The sequence below is a fragment of the Bos taurus genome, chromosome 14, assembly GCF_002263795.3.
Source record: "Bos taurus isolate L1 Dominette 01449 registration number 42190680 breed Hereford chromosome 14, ARS-UCD2.0, whole genome shotgun sequence".
In the NCBI taxonomy this organism is placed as follows: domain Eukaryota; kingdom Metazoa; phylum Chordata; class Mammalia; order Artiodactyla; family Bovidae; genus Bos; species Bos taurus.
This window is the reverse complement of record NC_037341.1, coordinates 30,870,373-30,883,672: the sequence shown is the minus strand read 5'-3', so window position 1 is coordinate 30,883,672 and position 13,300 is coordinate 30,870,373. Positions and strand designations below refer to the sequence as shown.

The 13,300-nt window shown below is 35.5% G+C and overlaps 1 protein-coding gene across 1 annotated transcript in view; it reads left to right on the top strand.

The window, feature by feature from the left end:
* The window catches only part of VCPIP1 (valosin containing protein interacting protein 1), a 28,725-nt gene extending 15,587 nt beyond the window's left edge, over positions 1 to 13,138 (top strand). The window contains exon 3 of the mRNA XM_025001828.2: positions 7,983 to 13,138. Coding sequence (XP_024857596.1) covers positions 7,983 to 8,854 — 872 coding nt within the window. The 3' untranslated portion in view covers positions 8,855 to 13,138. The remainder of the gene's footprint in view (positions 1 to 7,982) is intronic.
* The last annotated feature ends 162 nt before the right edge of the window (positions 13,139 to 13,300 follow it).

Below are 13,300 nucleotides of genomic sequence, written 5' to 3'. Positions count from 1 at the left end.
GATAAGTTTATTGATGATTTTATAGTATTGTAAATGGATGTTGAATATTATCAGATGCTCTTTCCCTGCATCTGTTGAAATAATATTTTAAGGCTTTTCTCTTTAGTTTGGTGGTAGTGTGAATTACATTGATTTATTTTTGAATGTTGAACCAACATCACATTCTGGATTCCAACTGCTAGTATTTTGTTGAGTGTTTTTGTGAGCATATTCATGAGGCATACTGGTATGTGGTTTTCTTGTCAGTTCAGTTCAGTTGCTCAGTTGTGTCCAACTCTTTGCAACCCCATGGACTGCAGCACGCCAGGCTTCCCTGTCCATCACCAGCTCCTGGGGCTTGCTTAAACTCAAGTCCATCGAGTTGGTGATGCCATCTAACCATCTCGTTTTCTTATTTTCTTGTAATGACTGTTTAATCAGGGTAATTTTGGCTTCAGAAAATAGAGTTGGGAAGTGTTATAGCTTTGATATTATTTTTTTCTTAAATGGTAGAATTCACCAGTGAAGCCATCTGTTCTTGGAATTTTCTTTATAGGACAGTTTTTAACTGTGAATTTAATTTTTTTAATAAAGTGCTCTTAAGGTTAATCCCTTTCTTGAGTAAGCTTTGTTAGTTTTGCCTGTAAGAAATCTGTCCATTTCATCTAAGTTAGTAGTCTTATTGGCATGAAGTTGTTTATAATACTGCCTTACTGTCTTTTTAATGTCTGTAAGGCCTATAGCTCTGTCATTTCTGATATTGGCAGTTTCTGCCTTTCTTCTTTTGCTGACCAGTCCAGCTAGTGATTTATCAGTTTATTGATCTTTTCAAAGAAACAACTTTGGTTTCATAGGTTTTCTCTGTATTTTCCTGATTTCATTTTCATTGATTTCTGCTGTTATGTATACCTTTTCCTTCCTTATGCTTGCTTTGGATTTAATTTGTACTTCCAAGCTTATTTAGATAGAAGCTTAGATTATTGATTATAAAATTTTTTTTCTACTATAAGCATTTAAAGCATTTTTTTTCTGCTATAAGCATTTAACTATAGATTTCTCTCTCAGCATCCCCCTGCCTCCCCGCTTTTTTTCTGGCATCCTTTTCTTTTTAACTTTTCATCTGTCACTTCTTTCTACCTTTTGAAATATATTGATACCAGTTCATGTTTTTTTTAAGTTATTATTTAATTGTAACTGATCATAAGGCCCCCAGTAATTGGGGTCCTTATGCAATGTCTTTCACAGAACTGAAAATAACTTCCCTCAGTTGGTTTTTGTGTAGGAGGGTTGTGGTGGGTGGTATAAGGATGATTATTCTCTTGATGGTTTTCTAAATAGTTTTTTGTTTTCAGTTTGAAATTATTTTTAAAATGTTAGCTGTGATGCTAAGACAATTTAATGAGGGAAAGAATAGTTTTATCAATAAATGGTGCTGAGACAGCTGAATATCCACATGTAAAGTAATGAAGCTTGACCTCTGCCTCACACCAAATACAAAATTAACTCAAAATGTGTAAAAAACTTGAGTATAAGTGCTAAAATTAGAAAGCTCTTAGAAGACAGAGGCATAAAACATCTTGCTTTTGGATTAGGCAAAATCTTAGATATGACACCAAAAATACAAGCAACAAAAGAAAAAAGTAGATAAAAAGCAAAGTTTTGTGCTGCAAAGAACACCAACAGGAAAGTGAAATAACCCACAGAGTGAGAGAAGATTTTGAATATTGTCTATCAGGTAATAGATTTGTATCCAAAATATAAAGAACTGAGCAGTAAAAAGACAGACAACCTGATTAAAAATGGGCAAAGACTCTGAATAGACATTATTCAGAGAAAATATATAAATGGCCAATAAGCACATGAACTGATGCTCAACATCATTAACCATAGGGAATTGCAAATCAAAGACACAATGAGCTAGTACTTTACACTCACTAGTAAGGCTGTGGACAAAAAGACAGATAATAAGATCTATTGGCAAGGAAATTGTGGTGAAAATGTAAAATGGTATAGTTGCTTGGGGAGAAAGTCTGGCAGTTTCTTCAAAAGATTTAAGATGGAGTTACTGTACAACCCAGCAATTCACTTTCACATGTGTACCAGAAAGAAATGAACACTGTCCACACAAAACTGGTACACAAATGTTTGTAATAGCATTATTCATAATAGTCAGAAGTGGAAAGCATGCAAATGTCTATCGGCTGATGACTATATGAGTAAAATGTGGCATATATATACAATGAAATATTACTTGGCAATAGAAAGAATGAAGTATTGGTACAGTCTACATGGATGAACCTTAAAAATATGCTACATGAAACAAGCCAGAAACAAAAGGCCGTATACTGTATTATTTCACTTACACGAAAAGTCGTATAAATGACAGAATAGGCCCACCTAGAGAACATATCAGTGGTTGCCTGGAGCCAGGAACGGGATGGGGGAAGGAAATGGGAGGCACTGCTAATGCGCTCAGGGTTTCTTTCTGGGATGATGAAAATATTCTAAAAGTGACTGTGGTGATGGTTACACAACTCTGAATATACTGAAAAAAAAACATTCAACTGTACACTGCTGCTGCTGCTAAGTCGCTTCAGTCGTGTCCGACTCTGTGCGACCGCATAGACGGCAGCCCACCAGGCTCCTCCGTCTCTGGGATTCTCCAGGCAAGAACACTGGAGTGGGTTGCCATTTCCTTCTTCAGTGCATGAAAGTGAAAAGTGAAAGTGAAGTCGCTCAGTCATGTCCGACTCTTAGTGACCCCTAAGACCTCTTAGGACTGCAGCCTACCAGGCTCCTCCATCCATGGGATTTTCCAGGCAAGAGTACTGGAGTGGGGTGCCATTGCCTTCTCCGCAACTGTACACTTAAAAATGGGTGAATTGTGTGTGGGTTAGATGTCAGCAGACTCATTATATTTTTCAAATCTTACCTGTGGTGGTTATTCTTATTAGGAGATAGTTTAGAGCTCTGGAGTAAGAACATCTAACGTCAAATTTTGGCTCTACTGCTTAGTCCAGTGTGATTTCTAAGCCTCAGTGTCTTTGTTTGTATAGTAGGTGTGATAATCTTTGGATTGTTACTAGGATAAAATGAGGTTGTGCACATAAAGCAGTTAGCCAACGGCCTGGTACCTAATAATTACTTAGCTAATCCCAGTTGTAATTTGCAGAATTATTTTTTGACCATCACATAGCCATTTGAAATGGGCCACCATCAGAAAATTATTTTACCTTTCAAATATAATTTCATCTGATATTTGTGGTAAAATGTTATCTGTATTTTTAGGACAGATTCATTTGGCAGATCATTTTCCTCATCCCGTGAACAAAGACTCAAAAGTGTAACATGCCCTCCTCACCCCCTACACATACACCCCCTACCCTCCAAAAACTAGAAAAGAGCATAATTTTCTTACTTTCAAATCCACTCTTAACAGATAGATGGTTATATTTATGTTTGAACAGACATATTGCCTAATATAACAAATCAGCTTTTAATATTCCTGGTGTTTATGTTTGGAAAGGTGTTTTTAAATTAATTTGCTTAAACCATAGTAAGTTTCCTTAAAGATGTTTATACAGAGATAAATGCAGAGATGAATGGCAAATTTAGTTTTAATACTTTTTTAGGTATCTAACCTTACAATGTTTAGTGCTTTGTTTGGATTTTATAAAAATGGAATTATGCTGTGTACATTCTCTCTGTGACTTTCTCTTATGCAGCTCTTTTTTCAGATTCATTCAAATTCATGGGCTCAACTAGTTTGTTCATTTTCACTGCTGCACAGTATTCTATTATCATTTTAATATAATTCATCCATTGTTCTAATTCACTTTAGGTAGTCTCCAGTTTTTTGATGTAAGAAAGAATGTAGCTATAAATATACATGTCTGTTGGTATATATGTCCAGTGGAAATGTGGATATTATATATATATATAGAAATTTTAATATACCTTGATTCTTAAAATTCAGAGGACTGTGTAAGTTATGTACAGCTTAAATGATTATGTTTAATCACAACACAGTATTTGCATTGATTTTTTGATATATATTTTAAAGTTTTTAAACAGTTTAAGAAGGCTAGAAATATAAAAATGGGGAACATGACGTAAAACTGCTAAATATTCCTCTTATACATACATTTTTGGGCATGATTGTAATTACAGTACTTTCCTTTTTTACCATCATGCATGTTTTATTATCTATCTGAGGCATCATAGGTTACTTATTTATATCAGTATTAGTAGCTGCATATTACTTTTGTTAGGTAGATAGACTGCAGTTCTCTTAACCCCTCTCTTCTTGTTGAAAGCTTAGATTGTTTCCATTGTTTCATTGTTAAGTAATACTGTGATAAATGTGTTGGTGCTATGATTCTCTCCAGGAATAGCCAAGGGAAAGCTTCACAGTAGAAACCTGGAAGCAATTACAAAACCTTTTGATCTAAGAGAAATTAAAACTGTTGACTGCCTGATGTATATTATATTAGGCACTGTGGTATGTGCTTTGCATGAGTTATATAATCCTCAAGTAATTAGTGAATTAACTACTGTCAGAGGAAAACAACAGAATGGGAAAGACTAGAGATCTCTTCAAGAAAATTAGAGATACCAAGGGAACATTTCATGCAAAGATGGGCTCGATAAAGGACAGAAATGCTATGGACCTAACAGAAGCAGAAGATATTAAGAAGAGGTGGCAAGAATATACAGAAGAACTGTACAAAAAAGATCTTCCCGACCAAGATAATCATGATGGTGTGATCACTCGCCCAGAGCCAGACATCCTGGAGTGTGAAGTCAAGTGGGCCTTAGAAAGCATCACTATGAACAAAGCTAGTGGAGGTGATGGAATTCCAGTTGAGCTATTCCAAATCCTGAAAGATGATGCTGTGAAAGTGCTGCACTCAATATGCCAGCAAATTTGGAAAACTCAGCAGTGGCCCCAGGACTGGAAAAGGTCAGTTTTCATTCCAATCCCAAAGAAAGGCAATGCCAAAGAATGCTCAAACTACTGCACAATTGCACTCATCTCGCACGCTAGTAAAGTAATGCTCAAAATTCTCCAAGCCAGGCTTCAGCAGTACATGAACCGTGAACTTCCAGATGTTCACGCTGATTTTAGAAAAGGCAGAGGAACCAGAGATCAAATTGCCAGCATCTGCTGGATCATGGAAAAAGCAAGAGAGTTCCAGAAAAACATCTATTTCTGCTTTATTGACTATGCCAAAGCCTTTGACTGTGTGGATCACAATAAACTGTGGAAAATTCTTCAAGAGATGGGCATACCAGACCACCTGACCTGCCTCTTGAGAAACCTATATGCAGGTCAGGAAGCAACAGTTAGAACTGGACATGGAACAACAGACTGGTTGCAAATAGGCAAAGGAGTACGTCAAGGCTGTATATTGTCACCCTGCTTATTTAACTTCTATGCAGAGTATATCATGAGAAACGCTGGGCTGGAAGAAGCACAAGCTGGAATCAAGATTGCCAGGAGAAATATCAATAACCTCAGATATGCAGATGACACCGCCCTTATAGCAGAAAGTGAAGAGGAACTAAAGAGCCTCTTGATGAAGGTGAAAGAGGAGAGTGAAAAAGTTGACTTAAAGCTCAACATTCAGAAAACGAAGATCATGGCATCTGGTCCCATCACTTCATGGGAAATAGATGGGGAAACAGTGTCAGACTTTATTTTGGGGGGCTCCAAAATCAGTGCATATGGTGACTGCAGCCATGAAATTAAAAGACACTTACTCCTTGGAAGGAAAGTTATGACCAACCTAGACAGCATATTAAAAAGCAGAGACATTACTTTGCCAACAAAGTTCCGTCTAGTCAAGGCCATGGTTTTTCCAGTGGTCATGTATGGCTGTGAGAGTTGGACTGTGAAGAAAGGTGAGCGCTGAAGAATTGATGCTTTTGAACTGTGGTGTTGGAGAAGACTCTTGAGAGTCCCTTGGACTACAAGGAGATCCAACCAGTCCATTCTAAAGGAGATCAGCCCTGGGTTTTCTTTGGAAGGAATGATGCTAAAGCTGAAACTCTAATACTTTGGCCACCTCATGCGAAGAGTTGACTCACTGGAAAAGACTCTGATGCTGGGGAGGATTGAGGGCAGGAGGAGAAGGGGACCACACAGGATGAGATGGCTGGATGGCATCACCGACTCGATGGACGTGAGTCTGAGTGAACTCTGGGAGTTGGTGATGGACAGGGAGGCCTGGCGTGCTGCGATTCATGGGGTCGAAAAGAGTCGGACACGACTGAGCAACTGAACTGAAGTACTGTCATTGTTACACTTACCTGATTGTGTTATAATTATCTATTTATATCCATCTCCTAAGAATTATATTTTATTTTTTAATCTTCGGGTCTACTTTAGTCCCTGGCACATAGTGAGACTCAGTAGCTGTTCTGTGTTGAAATAACTGTGTAAAACCTTTGCCCCGGGGAATCCCTGGCCTTACCATTCCAAAGTCTGTCTTCTTTGCTACCTTTGTTTCCTAGGCCATGGTTTACAGATCTCTGAGGTAGGGGATTGGTAGAAGGTAAAACTCATTTCAGGGTTGTACTCTGAAAGGTACGATTTAGACATCTCTGATTTTAAAGTTTGTCCATCTATTTTTGTCAGTTCTTTCTGCCAAAAATGTTGTACTGCTAAGAGGAAATCCGCGTTGGATCTTTAACTTACCGCCAAAATGAATGTTTATTTGAACTTACTCTCATTCTGTAGCTTTTTTCAGAAAGGAAGAAACTATTCTTAATACTTCTAAGACTACCTAATGCCCACAAAGCATTCCAGATATCACTCATCCTTCCCCTCTCTGAATTTCCATAGTACTTGCTAACAGTCTCCTTCATTTTAAACTAGTTTGCTTTTGGCTTTATATTTTGCTATAAACATACCCATATGTTATTATAAATTCTCTTTCATTTTTTTAAACATAGAAAAATCTATGGTTTCATAAAATTTGAAAAGTCTGATTTTTGCATATTTGGAGTAAACTTACAGTGTACAAACTTAACATGTAAAAAGATATTGGATAGCTTAAAACACACATGCAGTTTTTTTATGCCCAGGCTGGAAAAAGTGTAAACATTTGAAGTACCACTTAGTGAGACCAAACTCTTCAGCTGGAAAATGAAGGGAAGCCTGCTTTAAAGTTCTTACCCTCTACTGCTGCATCAGTTGACTATGAGAAAGCATATCACACTGGGCCATTTGAGGTGTATTGACAACTCACTCTTATTTTGGTGGTTCTCATCTGCCAGAGAAGAATAAGAGTTGTAACATGAATACAGAAGAAGATATTATTAATTTATTGTGACCAGATGTCAGTTCTTGCAGTTATACTTAAGTCTTTGCAATTATACTTAAGCCTTAATGTTAACTTTCCTAAATGTGCCCCCATATTGACTACTTTAATTATGGAATATCTTATTTTGAAAGTTCATACTTTTTATATTTGTGAAAAATACATATATACACACAGTTTTTATCCTGGTATTCTGTAATTTAATAAAATTACTATGATTTTTAATTCAGTATTATGCAACATGTGTATGTATACAACACTTTGCCCTTACAGGAATTTTTAAAGTTTATAATTTGAATTTTATTAAATGAAAGTCCATTTTCTTACTGCTTTACTCTAAGCAAATGCTTTACTAACACTAGTGCTAGTTTTTTTTTTTTTTTAATTAAACTCAGCTGTTTGTTTAAAGACTAACTTTCCTAACTTTGTAATAGGTTAATGATATATATATTTCAAACCCTCTGGGGAACTAGTTTAAGGTTTATGGTGGTATTTCTTTTTTTTTTGTAATGTATTAAATTATGTTAATAAGTATAATAAATTATTTGCTAATTAATTTTGTTTTGACAGCTGTTACCTGTAAATTATTATTGGAGGTTTACTCTTTCAATTAAAATTGTCTTTACTCCACCTTTAAAGTAAGATTTTAATGTGTTAAATTCTTTTTCCTTTCTTAAGGTATGGCTGATGGCAAGCATTGTACTTTCCCACATCTGCCTGGCAAAACCTTTGTCTATAATGCTTCTGAAGATAGACTGGAGTTGTGTGTGGACGCTGCAGGACATTTTCCCATCGGTCCTGATGTTGAAGATTTAGTTAAAGAGGCTGTAAGTCAGGTTCGAGCAGAGGCTACTACAAGAAGTAGGGAATCAAGCCCCTCACATGGGTTATTAAAACTAGGTAGTGGTGGAGTAGTGAAAAAGAAATCTGAGCAACTTCACAATGTAACGGCCTTTCAGGGGAAAGGGCATTCTCTAGGAACTGCATCCAGTACCCCACATCTTGACCCAAGAGCCAGGGAGACTCCAGTTGTAAGGAAGCATACGACAGGGACAGACTTTAGTAGTAGTTCCATTAAAACAGAGCCTTCTGTATTCACTGCTGCTCCTAGTAACAGTGAGCTTATTCGAATAGCTCCTGGAGTAGTTACAACGAGAGACAGCAGGCAGCTTGATCCTGATATGGTTGAGGCCCAGCGGAAAAAATTGCAGGAAATGGTGTCTTCTATTCAGGCGTCGATGGACAAGCACTTGCGGGATCAAAGTACAGAGCAGTCACCATCTGATCCTCCTCAAAGGAAAGTGGAAGCTGTGAGTTCTTCTGTGAAGTCTGGGAGTCTTCAGACTGGCTCACCTGAATCTTTTTCTCCAACTGGTGACACTGAAAATCTGAATATAGAAACAGCCGATGGCTGTGTGGCAGAGGCACTGGAAGCAGCATTTGCTGAAAGGTCAGAAGCACAAAAGGGAAGTTCTGTGGAGGAGCCCGAAGAGATGGATAGTCAAGATGCTGAGATGACAAACACAACTGAGCCAATGGATCACTCTTGATTTAATTAGAGGCTAATAAAGGCAGAATGTTTATTGTGAATATGTAATATTTGTTGGCTGGGCCACATAACTTGATTAGTCATTACAAAATCTTGTACGTATATAATTCAAAGATTATATCTAGTTATTCAGTGCATGATAGCAAGTGTGTGATTGGCAATAGCTTTTAATATACTGCTGCCCAGGCTGGCTCTGAATTCCTGTAAAATAGTTATTAGATCTGCTAAAATGAGTTACTTCCATATATGTGGTTCATTGGAAGTTCTTTGTAATTTTAATTCCATGAAAGTCTTAATGTTGCAAACATGAAGATTCTCTTGCTATATCTGTTTGATTTCTCAAAAGGCTAGAACTGGGGGAAGATAAGATTTTGCTAATGTTGATGTCATCAGGATAACCATTCCACATACTTACTAGCGTGTCAAAGGATTTATGTAAATTTGAAGGTTATCTGAACTAAATTGTATCTTGAAATTCATAAAGGATATGTTAGACACTGGGATCCTGACATTTCTGTGAACGTAAACACATTCATAGAGATATGTATTCTTCGTGAAAATATCTTGAGAATATAGTGTAATGATATATAACATTTTGCTGATTTGAGCAAGCTTGGGGTAAAGTATCTATTCTAGAATGATAAAGTCAATGTGATTCAGTAATGTTGCTGTCTGAGCCAACACAGCCAATTGTGTGCTCTGGTGTTGATAATATGTTACCATTATTTTGAATCCTGGCCTGGTCAAGTACCACCAAATTTTTGTTCTTTAATCTTGCAGAAAAGTTGATCGCAAAGTGTGGTAGAAAAATAATTAAAAAAATAATGGTAGCAGTAGTTAATCTCTAATTTTCAGAGTTTGTCAGATTCACAGAGAATTTATAAATAAGAATTTATCTTTATGAATGGGTTACATTGTTCTACAATTTTGATCAATGGTATTTAAGTTGTATATGCTAAATGTCTTTGAGCCCCTCTGAACCAAAAATGTTTCCTTTTTTTTTTCTTAGAATCCATTATATTTTCTTCATTTGTTAGCTTCACTTGGATTTGGATGCAAACTTGACTGCATCATACCCTGATCAACTGGGCATTTGCTTAAATAGTGTATTCATCAAACCTTTAGTGCCTGTTTCCTCAAGAAGCAGCTTTCATGTTTACTCCTTAAAGAATGTTTATCCTGAGATTGGCATCACACTATTTTAACCTATTCTGCAAATCTGTATTCTGAAATGTACACGTTAATCCATCTTTTTCCTCTGTTCACTGAAATTAAGTTGAATTTGAATGGATGAAAGACAAAATGTATGTTAATACAATCTCTTATCTAGAGCATTCAAAGCCTGGCTGTCTCTGTTTGCTCGTGTGATAGATGCAGGACCGTTTGCATTTTAAGAAAATGTACATCAGAAAGTATGTTATCGGGTGTTTAAAAATCTCAGCAAATTGACTCATAAGGAATATAGACAGTACTTGTGTTTCCAAATAAGGGAGGTTTTGGTTTCTTTCTATGAAAGTGTCTCTGCCTGAATCACTTATTAAACAAACTACTCCGTTTTGAATAGGGAAAGAATGGAAACCTTAGACATTTTGCAGGTGATATCTGAGCAAGATACACATTTGGGTTTTATCACATTATCACCTGTTTAAAATCACATTTTATCTCCATTCTTCTAAATTTACTTTCAAATACCTTTCTCTATGTCTATAAATAGAAGGAAATTTTAGAACTTTTATATTGTGTATTAGTTTTACATTAAGAACTGTGGCTCCCAAATAGTATTTCCCATTTAGTTAATTCAGGTGACTTCTCTGTATTAAATTTAAAAATTACAGATATCACTAACCACTATAATTATTTTTGGCTTTTTCAGCCACTGAACCCCCCCCCCTTTTTTTTTAGTTTAAATACAGGAAAACTTTCACAAACAAATGCATTGCTTCCAGGTAAACGATATAATCACCTTTTCTTTAACAAATATTTTCTTCACCTGTGGCTCAGTATGTTTGATAACTGACAAATACATTTCATAGCTTAAAGTAAAAACATCAGCTACACATTTTATCTCCCTATTAAGTCTCCCTTTAGTCAAGTTAGAATGTACCTGTGGATAGTAGAAGGCAGGCTCAATCTCTGACAACAGTATTAATTTCTCTTGCTACGGCAGTGCTGTTTAGAAGCTGGTTTAGGTGTGAATATTTTAATAATAGTTTGGGTTCTCCCTTGATAAAGAATAAAAGGCTTGATGCTGAGAATGGTCAGGTTTCTTGACATTATTTTAAATCAACTGAAATACAGTTGCAGGAATTAATGGATTTGAGAAGTGGGCCAGGAATCTTCACAAAAAAGTCTTAGAATTTCTTTAAGTTCTAGACTATCATTATTTGTCCTTCCATATGGTTACCATCATCAAATACATAAATTACAGGAATGATTTTTAGAACTACCTTTTGTGATTGCCACAACTTTGAGTCTAAACTGGGGATCATAAATTAGTTAAAATATTTTCTTAGCTCTCCATTAAACATAACTCTAATTCAGTCCTATAGTTAAAATTACATTTGCAGTGTTTAACTGAAAGTTGAAGCGTAGTTAGTCATACCAAGATTGCATTGATGACCCGCGGTCCAGGTAGAGTTGAAGATGATGTGTCTCTAGAATACTGGCGTTAGAAACTGGTTGAAATCGAAGAAAACAAGATACTGTCAAATATTATGAGCTAGAATATAATGAACACCCAGGGAAGGGCTACTCAGGAACTAAAGAGCAAGTCTAAGGCCCATTTCCCCTCCTTTCACTGTATTTCAGGTATTTTATTGGAAAAGTTAAGCTAAAGATCTGAGACATTTAGCAAGTGCTATTGACTGTGAAATTTGCTTTAAATCTTCTGATGAGTTTTAGTTTGGTTTTTTGCAATCAAGTCTACTGCTTGCAATTAAGATGTCAATCTGAAATGCATCTATGGTTCCTAGCCACACAGGTCCTTGTTGCCATTATTTTTAAGAATCTAACTTTATTGGAAATTAGCAAACTTTTGCATATGATCTATTACCTCAGGGAAGATCACTTGCTAGCAACTCACTACTAATGACAGGTTTTTGAGAATTGTACTGACATCACTTGTTAGCTACTAAATGCAGAATTTATAACAGTATTATTTTATGTAGTTAACTACTAACTGGCTGCTAGTGAACATTTCTCTAAAAAATTTAGACCTCACTAATAACTAACCTTTAGGTATGAAATAAACTTGTAATTTCTGTCTTTAAGCTTTGGTCAATACAGTGACAATATAAAATGTTTATTTCAGAATATCAGTACCATTTTATTTTTCAACAAGAATTTTAATTGGGTCCATACATAAAATACCACAGAGCAGACTTTTAAGATTCATGGTTCTCAGAACAAAGTTTCCATATTAAGATTTTCATAAAAGCTTTTGCAGAACTGAATTAAACTCCATTCATCATTTAATATGACTTTAAAATCACCTTTTATAAGAGTAACAGATACATACTCTAAGCTGGGGTATAGATATATCCTACATGTCAAGGTTATCATGTAATTTAACAAAATTGCACAACCTCAGGCTCTTCACAATATAATTTTTCAAACCAGAAGTATTCACTTGAAAACACCACAGTAGAATGTTTACTTAACAAAAGGGGAGCTATATTACCAATGTAAGATTTATAGTTAATTGTAAGTTCTGCCATTCTTAATAATTCTTTGAGATGCTAAGTGTTTCAATTCATATTTAATGATACTTAAATCGTGGGAATTTTAACATTTGTTCCAAAATAGCAGAAATTGTAAAAATTGTGAATTATTGGAGAAAATGCCATTACTTGTATATCTGACATTTAATTTTTTTAAATTATGGAATCTACATGCTTTTGTAGTATAATATTAATACGATGATTATTCTCTTGTAAAAGAAAAGGAAAACTAGTAAAAAGTTTTAGTTGATGTTATGTGCTTGTGAGTATCAATTACTTAGTATTTGAAATTTTAAGGTCTTGCATCCTTTTCTTTAGAATGCACAAGTCCCTTCCTGAGCTTTTATGCCTGTGGTAGAGCAGTAAAAGCCTGAAAAGGTTGTCAGTATTTTTAGGTTCATTTGACTTTGAGAATTAGTGCCAAGAGCTGGAGGATCTGCTTTTTGGAGGGAAATGTTATTTAGAATATGTAAAAATAAGTGTAATAGTGTAAATATTTAGAAAAAATTAAGTAGCAAGTGCTTTAACTGCTGAATAAAATAGTATAGATGTTCTACCATCCCTAAGGCACTGGCTGTTATCCATTATTTTCTGATTTTGTGATTGCTGTATATATTACACTTGAGTAATAATTGGTGATAGTGTATCATATCTATATAGAGTTCTACAACACACCTCACTGTACAGTATTTGAAAATTTTATATCAGTAATAAAACTGTAAGTTAAT